Source organism: Prionailurus viverrinus, chromosome D1 (genome assembly GCF_022837055.1).
Source record: "Prionailurus viverrinus isolate Anna chromosome D1, UM_Priviv_1.0, whole genome shotgun sequence".
In the NCBI taxonomy this organism is placed as follows: Eukaryota; Metazoa; Chordata; class Mammalia; order Carnivora; family Felidae; genus Prionailurus; species Prionailurus viverrinus.
The window spans coordinates 49,165,823-49,181,614 of NC_062570.1; the positions used below are offsets into that span (position 1 = coordinate 49,165,823).

At 39.6% G+C, this 15,792-nt stretch overlaps 1 protein-coding gene across 10 annotated transcripts in view; it reads left to right on the plus strand.

Moving 5' to 3' along the window:
- DLG2 (discs large MAGUK scaffold protein 2) overlaps positions 1-15,792 on the plus strand; it is a 2,044,734-nt gene that overhangs the window by 1,972,312 nt on the left and 56,630 nt on the right. For all 10 annotated transcript variants that reach the window (XM_047877315.1, XM_047877320.1, XM_047877323.1 and 7 more), the window contains 2 exons: positions 3,388-3,564; positions 12,311-12,386. In XM_047877315.1, the coding sequence (XP_047733271.1) occupies positions 3,388-3,564; positions 12,311-12,386 (253 nt within the window). The remainder of the gene's footprint in view (positions 1-3,387; positions 3,565-12,310; positions 12,387-15,792) is intronic.

Genomic DNA, 15,792 nt, shown 5'->3' on the forward strand with positions numbered 1-15,792 from the left:
GGGGGTCATGGAGAACAAGTTGAAGAGCATTGTAGCAGGACTCTGGGTCAGGAGACCCAAGCTGCAGCCTGAAGTTGCTGACTCTAAGCCATGTATGCTGAGGTTAGTCTATCCTTCATCTGTAAAAAGGGGATAATGCTGTATCCATCATACATTCTTTATCAGAATGGATTGAGTCACAGATGAGGTAGTGTATATGAAAATGATTTGCAATCTATAGAGTGTTGGGGACCCTCAAGAAAACTCCCAGGGTCGATGATTCATTGGGAAGGCTCACAGAACTCAGCATAGACATACTCAGGACTATGATTTATTACAGAAAAGGACACAAAGCAAAATCAGCAAAGGGAAAGGAGCTTGGGACAAAATCCAGAGGAAACTGGGCGCAAGCTTCCAAGAGCCTTCTCCCAGTGGAGTCACATGGGACATGCCTAATTCCTCCAGCAACAAATTGTGACAGCAGGTATAAATGTTGTCTACAAGGAAGCTTATTAAAGACTCAAAGTTCGGTGGGGGGGGGGGGTTGTTTTATTTTTATTATCTTTTTTTATGTTTGTTTATTTTTGAGAGTGAGAGAGAGAGAGAGAGAGAGTGTGTGTGTGTGTGTGTGTATGTATGTGAGAGAAAGAGAGAGGGAGAGAGAGGGAGAGAGAGAGAAGGGGGGGAGGGGCAGAGAGAGAAGGAGACAGAGGATCCAGATCCAAAGTGTGCTCTGTGCTGACAACAGAGTCTGATGCGGGGCTCAAACTCATGAACCATGAGATCATGACATGAGCTGAGGTCGGACACTTAACTGACTGAGGCAACCAGGCGCCCCTCACGGTCCAGGGTTTATATGGGGGACTGGTCATGTAGTCAACTTCTGCCTGGCACATACCACAATTCCAGATTCACAGAAGAAAAACAAATGTTCACCTTAAATGTTGTTTATACATAGTTTAGGCATGGTGAGCCATTCTTAATGGGAAATAGAACCAAAATCTAATTTCCCAGATGTCAGCCATGAGCCACCCTTGTAGGAAGGTCTTTTTAAGGATAGAAATCTTGGGGTGCCTGGGTGGCTCAGTCAGTTAAGTGTCCAATTTCGGCTGAGGTCATGATCTCACGGTTTGTGAGTTCAAGCCCCATGTTGGGCTCTGTGCTGACAGCTCAGAGCCTGGGACCTGCTTCAGATTCTGTGTCTCCCTCTCTCTCTGCCCCTCCCCTGCTCATGCTGTCTCTCTCTGTCTCTCAATAATAAATAAACATTAAAAAAAATTTTTTTAAGGATAGCAGTCTCAAGCTTACTATGTTAACCCAGAGTAGAATCTATAGAATGGATTTTTATGGATATCCACTCAAAGGGGACAGCGAAGAAAATAATAACAGTTGAAACTTGATGATTGTCACTATGTGCCAGGCATTGCTGTGCGTGCTCTGTTTCACATGTATTACCTTACGTGACATTCCATCCATGCAACAATTTTATGATGGGGGTACTGTTACCATTGCTGTTGTCATCATAACTGTTATGTATGAGAAATCTGAGGCCTCAGAAAGGTTAAGTAGCTTATGCAGAAAACCAGCTATATAACTGGTAAGAAGCAGTAGAATCAGGAAATGACCGTGACAGTGTGACCCCTGAGTCTATTCTTAACCGCTCTGCTACACGCTGCTACAGTGCACTCACCGTGAGCTGGCTGCCTCATATGTCTTATTAATGTTTATAGCAGCTCTGTCTGAAAGTAGTTATTGGACTAATTTTGCATTACAAAAACCTGTGGCTCATGAGTGTTAATTAATTTATGTCACACCACCCAGCCAGAGAAGTGACAGTGTCAGAAGTGGACCTCTGCCCTCTCTCAACCCCCTTTCACCTGGGTAGAGCTTTGCCAAAGTCTTCAGTAGGGAAGATGCAGATGGTCAAGGTGGAAATGAGTCATTCTGGGAACTTAGACGGAGAAACTCTCTTCCTATTCCATTACTTGGGTACAGAGTTCATGGAAGACAGAGCTGTGTTGCAAGTAATTCAGATTTTTCTAACGTATTTGAGAGTTCTACATGCTGTCTTCAGCTCTTTTTGGTTGCCATGACAGCAGATGTGACATTTCTTTCATGAGGAGAAGGGGGGAAAAGAAGAAGAAAGGAAAAGAACCATACTTGGTCCTCAGTGATCTTAGAAAAATCTGTTCCCCAGATCTATCTAATTTTGCTTGCATAGTGGTTATGCTCTAAGGAAATTCTCAGAATGGAATCAAAGGGAAATAAGCAGAGAGGTGGCAAAATCTGCTTCTCCTGAGAAATTGTATGTGTGCAGTGGTGGTTTGTGAGGGCAGGGGGATATGAGAGGAGGTAGGCAATCTAAGACTTGAGACAAACTGTCAGCTACTTAAGGCAACACCTAGCTACTAAGGTCTTGGCGATCATTTCAATTCTATTTGCAATTCCCTTGCCCCACCAATCTATACATATAAGAGTGTTCAGTTCAGCAAAGGGAACGTGTTCTTTAGTGAGGGAAACGTGGTACATAAAGCAAGAATTACAATTCAGAATGATGAATGCAGTGCTGAAGTAGGCTTAGCCTTCTGTGGAAGCAAAAAGATTTGTCTTATCCATATAATTTTGATCTATCTGTATACATACACATAAACATAGGAGTAATTATATTTTTATTGTTGCATTTTGACCACTTATTCATGTTATTTTATTAACCTCTACAACCATTCAATTTGTTTTATCTTTTATTTGTGCTTTTGTGGTTTTAATTTGCAGTTTATTTATTAAAAATGTTAATTCCTGTGCAATGAACATACAGGTTATATTAGTTTCAGGTTCACAATATAGGTATGGAACTGCAACCTTTCTACTTCAGTAATGGTCCAGTAGTCCAGTGGGTGGAAGGATCACAGTCACCTATGGGTGGGCACTTAAGTTGTTACCGTTTCTCCCTATTATAAAAGAAAGAGTTCTGTGAACTGATACATACATCTGAGAGGATTTGTTCATAGCACAAAATGTTTCATTCACAAAGATGCCCATGTTTCTCTTCATTATTTCCTTCTTTTTAGTGACTTTTAAATTTCAATTGTAGTGGGAGGGAAAACATCTCAGGTGTTTCCACATCTCCCATTATCACCTTGCCACATATGATGGTCCCCAAGAAAGGAAGCAGTACCCCAGCTTTAGGAGTCTGTAGGCTGTCCCTGCAGCCTCCAAGGAGAAGCAGGAACCAATGTTAACTGGTGACCACAGCAGTGGGAATGTGGACTGCAGTCCTGGGAGTCAGGCCTCGGAGCTGGTATCAAATGGATGATGGATTCTCAGGGCAAGACTTGGTAATCGAAATGATGAATCCGAAATCTGTGCTCCAGAGGTTCTTAACAACGTTCTCTCTTGTCATTTCTACAGAGCCATGTTTGACTATGACAAGAGCAAGGACAGTGGGCTGCCAAGTCAAGGACTTAGTTTTAAGTATGGAGATATTCTCCATGTTATCAACGCCTCAGATGATGAGTGGTGGCAAGCCAGAAGAGTCACACTGGAAGGGGACAGTGAAGAGATGGGGGTCATCCCTAGCAAACGGAGGTAAGAATTGCCTTTTCTATTTCAGACTGTATGCTTTTCAGCTATCCAGGGAGTGGAAATGAGGGAAGATGAAGATAAGACAAACTGTTTATAAAATAACCATTTGAGTGGGATAGTCAGTCTGCAGGGAAATTGTCAGTGGTGACAGGTGACATGAATTAAGTATTCTTGTTCTTTTCATATTAAAGATTTACAAAAGCTGGTGACTCTGGTAAGACATAAAGCAAGAAAGGGGATCTGCTTCCACCACCTCCCTAAAACATTTACCAGCATCCACATGTTCAAGATTATCTTATCAGCATGTATGCGGACTTAAACACTCAGAGGTGTTATTCCAGAGGTTCAGATTTACCAGATAGCTTTACAGAAAGGTCAGGTGAAAGCCACATAAAGTATGATTTACTAATCAAAGGTCCTAGCTATGTATTACCTTCAACTACTGATGGGGGAAAAATTAAAAACCTTCATGCCAAATTCAGATGCTTGGAATATGAGCTGTGGAACATCTGGGTGAGGCCTAAGACTGGGTTTATCACTTTTTTACTGTTTTCCTTACTCCTTTTCCCCACCCACCCCACAACTCCCACTTTCACTCAGATAATCAGTTCTGTATGTCAAGAGCACCATGCTCTTTCTCTTCCAAGCCTTTCTTCCACTATGCTTTTGAAAGGCAGGAATATACTTCAGAACAGCCACCTCTCCCATGTGTCCCAGTAGCTTCTAGTCATCACCACCATGGAGGAATTTCCTTCCCACCAGCGTCCTTTTGGCACAGAATAGTTGCCTGACATTGCTTTGAGAGGACATTCTGAGTTTAAACTGTGGCTTGTAGTGTTTTCTCAAAGGTTATATATTCAAAGCATGGACTCTCCGCACTAGTTTATATTCTGTTTCTCCATTTCCGTTTACTTAAAAAAAAAAAAAAAGTCAAGGCAACACGCATTTTGGTCTGCTTTGATTTAATCCATCAGAGCTGTCTGAGAAGCTGCTCTGTAGAAGAAAGAGCTATCTTCTTGAATATGGCCCCAAGGACGAAAGTGGGGTGTCAAGGAAGGAATAGATTTCAGCTTATTTTAAAGAAATTCTTTTACTAGTCAGCTGTGTAGAGATGGTATGGATTACCTGGGAAGATAGCAAACTAGAACAATAGTTTTCATAACAAGGGAGCATTATAAAAACTTAGATATGGGGCACCTAGGTGGCTCAGCATGATCTCACGACTAATGAGTCTGAGCCTCGCGTCAGCCTCTGTGCTGACAGCTCAGAGCCTGGAGCCTGCTTCAGATTCTGTGTCTCCCTCTCTCTCTGCCCTTCCCCTGCTCACACTCTGTCTCTCTTTCTGTCCCTCAGAAATAAATATTTAAAAATTTTTATATTAAAAAATAGCTTAGATGTGCCTGTTCCCTCCTTCTCTGACCCTCCTCTCCGTGTGTGCCTGTGAGTGCATGCACACACACATACACACACACACACACACACACATACACACACACACACACATATTCTAATTCAGTCCATCTGGAGGGGGTCCTGGAAATCTGAATGTGTTTGTAAATCCATCCAGGTGATTCTGGTAATAGAAGATCTAGCATCGAGGATTCGAGGTTTGGATAGAGTGTTGAACTATATGATTTCTCGGGCCTTTTCCAACCCAGAGGTTCTGTGATTCTAACCAGTCTTGTCAGTAGCCCTTCATTTGTTCAATTACACATCATTTTCCCCCACAAGGAACATTCCCAGTGCTATGCCTCTTGAGGTAATTTTCTACTTGCTGGTGGTCATTCTTAAGTTGGCTTTCTCCCCTAGTTTGGATAAAAACCATCTTAACAACCATACTACAGCTAGCCTGAAAAAGAAGTTTGTCTAGTGACTCTAATGCTGACATGTATTTGCATTCTATCTCATGAATGCTGCAGTAGCTTCCCCCTCCGTATGTGTGTACATGTGTGTGCATGTGTGTGTACGTGTGGGTGTGCTTATGGCTATAAATGAGTTTCTGCCAACTTTCTCCTTAGGATTTTAAATCTTTTTTAAAAATGTTATCATTATTGTTTTATGTGTTTATAAAAGTAACATATTTCATTGTAGAAAAATGGGAAATTTTTGAAAAGTATAAAAAAGAAATAAAAGTCACTTATAATCCTACCTCACAAAGAGTTCTTATGCATGGACTTTAAAATCTATCATGAGAGACACCTGGGTGGTTCAGTCAGTTGAACATCAACTCTTGATTTCAGCTCAGGTCATGATCCCAGGGTCATGGGTTCGAGGCCCATGTCAGGCTCTGGAACCTGCTTGGGATTCATTCTTTCTCTCTCTCTCTCTCTTTCTCTCTCCTTCTCCCTTGCTTGCTCTCTCTCTCTCTCCCTCTAAAATAAAACACACACACACAATCTGTCATGAGCCTGTCCTAGGCCTGTTCTTTAATATTTTACTTTTAAATGAGGCTTTCTCATTTCACACTACATTCAGCATCTTACAACAACAGCTCAGAATAAGTGGGAGCTGCTCAAATATGATTTACTATTAGATTGGGGTTCATTTTTCAATCTTTAATTCCTTTATAGTCCCTTTTCTGAGTATAATTCAACTAGTAAGAGCTCATCTGGGAAAATCTCTTAATGGGTGACATCAGGGCATGACTTCACCCTTTACAAATATGTTTCTCTATTGATGATTCCATTTAATCATCCCAATTACACCAAGATGGAGAGTATGATAATTATTGCCTTCCTCCTCCTGTTTTTTGAAGATGATAAAGAAATTTTATTTAACAAAATACTCCAAGAGCATGCTAGGCACTGTTCTAAACCCTTTACAATGAACTTATTTAAACCTCATCATAACCCTATGAGAGATGTTATATTATGATTGTGCCCATTTTACAAACCAGGAGGTTGAGGCATAAAGAAGTTAATTAACTTGCCTGAAATTGTCCAACTAGTAAGTGGCAGAACCGGGATTTGAATCCAGGCTACAGAATTGATACTTTTAACTTATACGTAATCCTTCCTCCCAAAGTTACAAAAATAAAACTCGACAAAATTTAATTCAGCAAACATTGTTTGAGCAGTGTCTGTGTGCCAAGCGCTGTCATTAGGTCACTGTCTCTGGAGCCCAACATTTGTGGGACAACACAGCGTGCCTAGCTACAGTGTGATTAGGTTAATGAGGGCTATTTCTAACTAAAGGTACTTGTCCTAGTCAGCTTGGGCCGCCATAACAAAATATCATAGACTGGAAGGTTTAAACAATAGACATTTATTTCTCACAGTTCTGAAGAGTGGAGAGTCCAAATTTAAGGCACTGGCTGTTTGGGTTCCTGGTGAGGGCCCTCTTCCTTGGGTACAGATGGTCGTTTTGCTGTACCCTCACATGGCTAACAGAGAGATCATTTCTCATGTTTCTACTTATACCAGCACTAACCCCATTCATGAGGGCTCCATCCTCCCCACCTAATTATCTCCCAAAGGCCCCACCTCCAAATACCATCACACTAGGCACCAGGGCTTCAACATATGAATTTTGGGCAAACACACTCAGTCCATAGCAGGGGCAAAGGGATGTGAAAGGACACCAGACAGAGAGATGCATTCCATTGGATGATAGCACCAGCCACGTATTGTGCCAGGTGCTTTCAAATACATAATTTCATTTCATCTTCACAAAAGCCTCGTAAGGAAACCAAGGGTCCAAGAAGTCAGGTAACTTGCCCAAGGATGAACAACCAGCCACTGGCTGAACCCACGTCTCTCTGAAAACAAGACCACATGCCTTTCCACTACACCAAGGGTATATTAGAATTGTCAATTAGGAGGTCTTAATATGTATCAGACACGGTGCTAACCAATTCTCTCATATTACCTCATTTAATGTTCACCGTAATTTTCTGAAGTCTGTGTCAATACTCTAAGTTTACCAGCATGAATCCTGAGATCCTAAGAGGCTGAATGACCTGCCCAAGTCACACAGAGAGTAAGTGGCAAATGCAGTGTTCAAAACCAGGTTTGTGTGACTTTAAAACCTGGACTCTTAGCATAGAATCACTGCTTTCTGAGATTAGGTAGTTTGTGAGTCGCCAAGATAGGATGCTTTTCTACAGTCTGCTAATCCCAGTCTTTAGTCATTGCCCCTCAGTGATGACCACCTAGGTTCTCAGATAACAAGCGTGTCGCTAGCATTGCCTTAAGGTTTAGGCACCTAGCTTTCACAGTAAGCCTGTGGCCAGTAACGTGGGTGACATTTCCATCCTTGTAGAGCACAGCACAGGAACACCCAGAACCTAGTGATGTTCCCACCACCAGGGCTCCAAGCCTGACCTCATTATGTGTTTGGCCAGAACGTGAAAATGCCAGATGGGGAATGGGTGAGAGGGCAGAGGGAGACAGTTGGGCCCATTGAAGCATGACTATTTGGAACTCCCTGGAGAAGCTAGCTGTCAGAATTGATTGTTCAGACTTTGCCATCCAGTTTATATTTTCAGGATTTTGGTCAGTGACCAGACTAGGGTGGAGAGGATTATTTCTGCTTAAACAATCTAATTAATTGCTTGCCTCTTGAGTGTGAGAAAAGTAAGGTAGTACTTCTCATTTCAATTCAGTCTTTCTCTACAAGTGGTCCACCATTTCCTTAGGTAAAGATCTGAGGACTTTAATATCACGTATATCTACCAAAGGAATCTTACTTAGTAACACAATTAAGGAAGGTAATGCTAAACTTTTATAAGGACTCTTGCCAAGTGAAAAAGTCATGCAATGGTAAATAACTTTTTATGAAAAACACCATTTGTGTGGGCAAGTGAAGTGACTCTTGAGCCTTAGTTTTCACATCCAAGTCAAGAATGCTCCTTGAGGGTTTATTCATGCTTTCGTTCATTCATTCATTCATTCATTTATTCAACAAAGATTTATTAAGCACCTACTCTATGCCCAGCTCCTTCTTAGACCCTGGATCATTGTACAGTTATAGATAATATAGGCCAAGTACAACATCGAATACTTTGTGCATACTCAAATGATAGGTGTTTTCCTTTCTTCATATTTTGAGCTTTTAGTGCCTGAAAGAACACAGCATTATAGAGAACCCTATTTCCCAGCCCTACCTCTCATTTGAGCGATAAGCTATCCTCTTGCAACTCAAGAAGCACTAGAAGAGAGGAAGGTCCTGTGGTAGCTAGGAGAAAACATAAGCCACAGTCACTGCTACCACTGAAAGAGGTAATCAACATGGCCCTCTGTGAAGGGAAAGTAAGACAATGATGGGCCTGCAGTGAATGCAGAAAGACTGCAAAGGAGAGAAACTCATTCAATATTTATCATGTAATTCAATATTTATAATGCTGCACATAGTCATTTAGCTAACCTAAATTTCTGTGTTAAAATTTATTCTAAACTTTAAGCCCAGCCTTTTATGGTATGGTGTTAGCTCAATGATTATACACTTGCATTCAGTTATGGTTTATTTAATTCAGGACATTTGGGATATGGGGATTCAAGGGAGGGGGTTGGTTATCATTTGTGAAAAACTTAATGAAAACTTCCGAAGAAATGTATTGACCTTAAAACCGTGTATGACCCATCCAAAATCTCATTTGTGTTGAGAATTCCCATTGTGGAGAAAGCCGTGGAAGATCCTTGAATGCTGTTTCTCAAACTAAGTAGATGTGGAGAGGCAGTCAAGTTAGCTTTTAGCAGCTGTGTGCTCAGGCCCTTATTCCTACCACTTTCTAAACTTGGCAAGCTTCAAGTGTCAGCTTTCCCAGCCATAAAATGGGGTCAGTAATACCTACATCACTTGATTATCATGGGAACCAAATGAGAGGATATAAATGTAAAGGAATCTTTTTGCTAATAATTATGTGTTAAAGCTTCAGCCACCACTTATATTATTCTCATTATCATGACTAATGAAATTTTCAATCCCAAGAGAAAGCAAAACTTTCCGACTTCCTCACTTCCATGAGTGAGCCAAAACCCTGCCACCTTTAAAAATTGTTTTTTACTTTTTTCTATGGCCTCTTTGAAGATTAATCATAAACCATAGCAAATAACAGGTGTGTGTGTGTGTGTGTGTGTGTGTGTGTGTGTCCATCTGACATAACATTCTTTGCAACCCATTTAAGGGATGAACCACTAAAGATGGCCTAATGGAGACATTTCTTAAGAAATCTAAAAAAAAGGTTGAACTTGGAATCCAGGGGGTAAAAATTAGAATAGTCTATCCAAATAGTTCGTAGAATCCCAAATTCAGCCTAATATATGTTTGGAGCCCTGTGAGTTCTGTGGGTCTGGACAGAATTTTTTGCATAGCCTGATCAAAACCATGTATCCTCTGTGTGTCATTTTGGCATCATCTAATGTACCAGTGTTTTCCATAATCAGCCTGGTTAATGCAACGAAGCCAGGATAAAGTCAGGGCTGTAACAACAGTTTTAGAAGGATTCGAAGAGATGAATATGAATTAACATTTGCTCTTGGATTAAAACTGAGAAAAGCTGAAGTAGCTCAGAACAGGCATTTTCTCAGTGAACATCTTTCCACTTGGCAGCTTACCTTATCCAAAGTCTTCCTTGTACTGTTCCCAACTGTTGTCTGTTGGGTGCAAATAGAAACTCTCAGTGAAACATATTGCTTTAATATCTGAGGTTAGATATGAAATTTTTTGTTCAGCTGTTTCCACTCAAATATTCTCCTCTCACACTGAAATATATTCTGAAACTCTGCCCTGTAACTATAGAAACCCTGATCTGCACTGTGTTTCAGCTAGAAACACAAAAGAGCTCTCAGTTAAAAAGCAATATGTTGTTAATTATTGATCTACGAATAATTTAGATTTCATAAACCATTCATTTCTGTAGATTCAGGGTTTTTCTTCTCTCTCTCTTTTCTTTCCCCATTTTTGAAATTAGAGCCAGCCATATTTAAATAAAAAATCCAGTTAAAACAATGCACCGCATATTATTTTAGTTAACAGCTGTTTACTGAGGTCTTACTACAATATGCTGTAGAGTGAGAATGTGGACTTGCCCTCAAGGAGCATGCAGCTTTGTATGTACACTGTGAAAATAAACACAAGGGAACAAGAGATAATACCAACATGAAGATACAAATAAGTACTGTTGTATCTTAAAGGAAGGAGTATTCATGTCTGACTGGAGAGGCTCAAAAAAACAAAAAATCAAGGAAGTACTTAGCTTCTCTTTTCCTCTTTTTTCCACCCCATCCTTCAAATAGGCACAAGTCTTACCAATTTTACTTTACTACTATTTCTCAAACCCTTCCCTCTCCTCCACCTCATTGTTTCTTGCCTGAATAATGCCAAAAGCTTCTAAATGGACTTCCTGCTTCCCACAGTCCCTTCCCTCTTCCAGTCTATCTTCCTCCACCACCTGGGTTATTTATTTAAAATGTTAATCTGTTCTATCACTTCTCCACATTATATCTTCTAATAACTCCTGAGGATTCCCCAAGGAAAAAGCCCAAGTCGGGTCTCCCAGGTGGCTCAGACAGTTAAGCTGCCAACTCCTGGTTTTGGCCCAGATCATGATCTCATGATTTGTGAGTTAGAGCCTCTCATCAGGCTCTGTGCTGACAGCTCAGAGACTGCTTGGGATTCTCTCTCTCCCCCTCTCTCTGTCCTTCACCCACTCATGCTTTCTCTCTCAAAATAAATAAGTAAACTTGAAAAAATGTTAAAGCCCCAGTCCTTAGTGTAGATGGTTATCTTGTATAAGGAGGCTTCACTGTCTTACTGTCTCATATCCCATCCTGTGTATAGCCTGTATCAGTACCTTCCCCAAAGTCTTTAGCTTTTTTTAGACCCTCAGGTCATGCTATGTGTTGTTCCTCCTGTCTGGGAAATTCTCCCCAAACTTTTCCTACTGACAAGCTCTTTCCCATCCTTCAAGTTTGACATCCTTCAAATTGACACCTCCTCCAAGAAGCCCACCTCAATTCTTTCTACCCCGCCTTCTCACCCTCCAATGAGATAGATGCTCCCCCAAGCCCCACTGCTGTCAACAGTCTTACAGTGCAGCATTATCAGTCTGTCTTTATGTCTCTGTGCCTACCAGAAGCACAGTCCTGTGTGTTTATTACAGCCATGCTTTTTGATTTTTTTTTTCCTTTGTTCCCCGGCTCCTTGCTTGATGCATGGGTAGGCACTCAATGAGTATTTGATGAATGAATGAAATGGCAGGTACAATGATGAAATGTGCAGAGATGACAGGAAAATGGCACTGGGGAAAAGGAAAAATTCAAGATTATCTATAACATGTTTGGTTTTAAGGTGAAGGTAAATCCCCTAGTGTTCATTCCTAAAGGGAAGGGAAGAAAAAGGAAATGAGAAGAAAAGGGTAGGAGAGGCAAGGCCTGCAGAGGGGAACAGAGAAGAGAAAAGTTTATTTGGGCTCCACTTTACATGTCCATCTCTATGGATTGTGATTTATTATAATAGATATTTGGTTGATTTATTCAGCCATTTAAGTAACAAATATTAGTTTTTCTCCCTTTGTCCCCCCTCCCCAATCACTATGACTCTCAGTACATGTAACACAAAAGTTTCAAGGATGTGTTAGCTGCTTAGAGACATTATACCAAGACTTTTTATACCAAACAAAGGAACAGAAATATTTTAGAATACATTTTATTTGAGCTTTAGGATAAGAAGAGATATTCTTCATTTAATAAGGAACTTAATCATAAATGCCTTGCCACGTGATAGACTCTTTATTTTCAATTTTCTTTAGGGTGGAAAGAAAGGAGCGTGCCCGGTTGAAGACAGTGAAGTTTAATGCGAAACCCGGAGTGATTGATTCAAAAGGGGTAAGTACAAAATAATTGAAACATTAAGTTCTCTCCGTTGCCATGGGTTTAATTATAATTAACATTTAGACTTTCAGTAGCAAAGAAATTATGGAGCTACCAGAGTACTGTATAGTACTCTGTAGAGTACTGTTATAAATGTACTACTGAAAGCAATAGTGTATTCCCTCAGGAAGTAGATTTATGGTAAATATATTCAATACTAGGGATAAAGCTGCTAGTGGTCCACAGAAATGATGTGTTCATGAAGGTGATGTAATGATTACAATGAAGGAGAAAAAAGGTAGTTTAGTGTTATCATTTCTTTATTTTTTTTCATTTAAATTAAATGTTCTAAAAGGATGGGTTTCATAAAAAAAACCTACCTGCTCATCACCAGTATGTCTAGTCTGTTACATACAACAAAGCTAAGACAGTGGTCATGGAAATATGTGGATAGATCATCTAAGTGAATACGTGGATTGTTGTGACAGACATAGAAGAGAATTAACAGGGGAAATTTAATCTTCAAAATTAAAGTATTATACACACATGTATCTTTTTTAATAACATCTTTGATGATAAAATTCACCTACCATACAATTCACTAATTTAAGGTATACCATCCAAAGTTTTTTTTTTTTTTTCGTATATTTAGTTATGAAATCATCACTACAGTCACTTTGAGAACATTTGATCACCCCATCCAGGTATCCTGTAGCAGTCACTTCCCATTGCCCCCAGCCTCACCCCACCTCCACCCTACCCAGCCCAAGGCAACTACCAAACTATTTTGTCTATAGTTTGCCTATTCTGGATATTTTACATAAATGGAATTATACACCATGTGGTCTTTTGTGACTGCTTCTCTCACTTCACATTATGTTCTCATGCATATATATTGTAGCATGTATAAGTACTTTATTTCTTTTCGTTGCCAAACAATATCCCATTGTAATGATATATCTCATTTAATTTATCCATTCATTAGTTGATGGACATCTGGGTTCTTTCCACTTTCCGCTATTATGGATAATGCTGCAATGAACATTTGTGTATAAATTTTTGTGTGGACATGTATTCTTATTTCCATTGTGTGTATACCTAAGAGGAGAATTTCTGGGTCATATGATAACTCTATGTTTAACATTTTGAGGAACTTCCAGACTGTTTTCCAAGGTGGTTGTACCTGTTTGCATTCCCATCATCATTGTAAGAGGGTTCTAATGTCTCCACATTCTCACCAACACTTGTTATTATATGTCTTTCTGCTTATTCTGTCTGAAGTCATATCTCATTGTGGTTGCAATTTGCATTTCCCTAATTACTATTGGTGTTGAGCATCTTCTCATGAGCTGGTCGGCCATTTCTGTATCTTCTTTGTAGAAATGTCTTTTCAGATCCTTTCCCATTTTTAAATTGGATTTTGTTGTTGTTGAGTTGTACAGAAGTTTTTTATATATTCTGGATATCAATCTCTTATCAGCTGTATGCTTTCCACTTATTTTCTCCCAGTCTGTAGGTTGTCCTTTCATGCTCTTGCTAGTGTCCTTTGATGCACAAAACTTCTTAATTTTGATGAAGTCCAATTTATCGATGTTTTCTTTTGTTACTTGTGGGTTTTTTTAATGCTTTTATTTTTGAGAGATAGTGCACACATGAGCAGAGAAGGGTCAGAGAGAGAAGAGGAGAGAGGGTTCAAAGCAGGCTCTGCACTGACAGCACAGAGCCTGATTCAGGGGTCAAACCCAGACACTCAACTTACTAAGCCACCCAGGAGCCCCTGTTACTTATGTTTTTGATGTCATATTTAAGAAATCATTACTTAATCCAAGGTCATGAAGATTTACATCCATATATTCTTCTAAGAATTTCATAGTTTTAGCTCTTATATTTAGGTGTTTGATCCATTTTGAGTTAGCTTTTGTATATGATATGAGGTAGGGTTCCAATTTCTTTTTAACATGTGAATTATCTTCTCATTTTCATTGTTTGTTTTGTTCATTTCAAGTATATAGAAATATAATTATTTTATATATCAATGTTATATTCTCCTACCTTGCTGAACCCATTTATTAGTTCTAACAGTTTTTCTGGTGGGTTCCTTAGCATTTTCTATGTATAAGATCATATCATGTGTAAAAATAGAATTTTACTTCTTTCTTTTCACCCTGGATGACTTTTATTTCTTTGTCGGGCCTGATTGCCCTGGTAGAACCTCCAGATCAATGTTGGATAGAAGTGGCAAGGGCAGTCATCCTTGCCCTGTTCCTGACCTTAAGGGAAAGGCATTCAACCTTTCACCATTAAGTATGATGTCAGCTGTGGCTTGTACAGCTTTTAAAATCTATTTTTAAGTGCTAAAACCAGTATCACGTTGCTGTATGATAAAATACTGCCCCCTACCTGTCCTTTTTTTCTTCCTGTGCTCTTTTTCTTCATCTCCTTTCCTTTACCTTTCTGTCCTAATAATTCTGGCTTGTCAGCATCACACGGAACCACAAATTATGGCCAATAGATGTCACCATGAAAAACAAAAAGAAGAAAAGCTATCATTTCTTAGGACTTTTGAGCACCAAACCACAACACTGTCCCTTGAATTTTTAAGTAGAAGATCACAGAGCAGCCTAGTTATTGACATAACAATTTACTTTCCCCTAAAACATTTGGGTGAAATGGGAATTTATTTAAACATAAGATGTACCTCTTTTTAAAAAGGTATGTGTCATCATACATGGAATCTTTTCAAATAACTACTGTTTATAAAGAAGGGAGCAGGATTTTTCATTGATTCTTAGGGAGAATTTAAGGATAGAGCTCCTGTTTGTTTCATTTATGTAGTTGAATGTGTGAAAGACACAAGCCTATCAAAGTTCCTTCTTCTCAAGAGTTTATAACATCTATGAGAGCCCAGCTGTCTTTTTGATAAGACATAGACATGAGTATTGAGCTTTTTAATCATACTGTTAAAATATTATTAGGTACGTGCCAAAAAATAGAAAACAAATTCTCAGACTTGAATGACTATTGAATGAGGACCAGTTATGTGGAAAGGGAAACCCTGGATGGGCAATCATGAGGGCCAGGTAACTTGGGTTCTGGTTTTAGTTCATGACTAAGTCACCACTGCTCTTTGGGCCTCACTAGCAAAATAACAGCTTTGAACAACATCAAGTATGTCAGGCAAGTTTTACTTCCAGTGGATGGATCATGATGATGGATTGATAGTTTCTGGTAAACTGATAGTCTTTACCGGGAATATTATTAAAAATGACTCTGAGACCATGTATGACCTCAGCAGAAAAAAAAGGGGGGGGCATTAATTGACTATGGATGCCTCACACAATGTTGAGAATTATTCTCTATTTGAGGTCCCTGGGTTCAATTATTTTTAAGGAGCTTTCCAGTAGTAATTCTCCATGAGCCT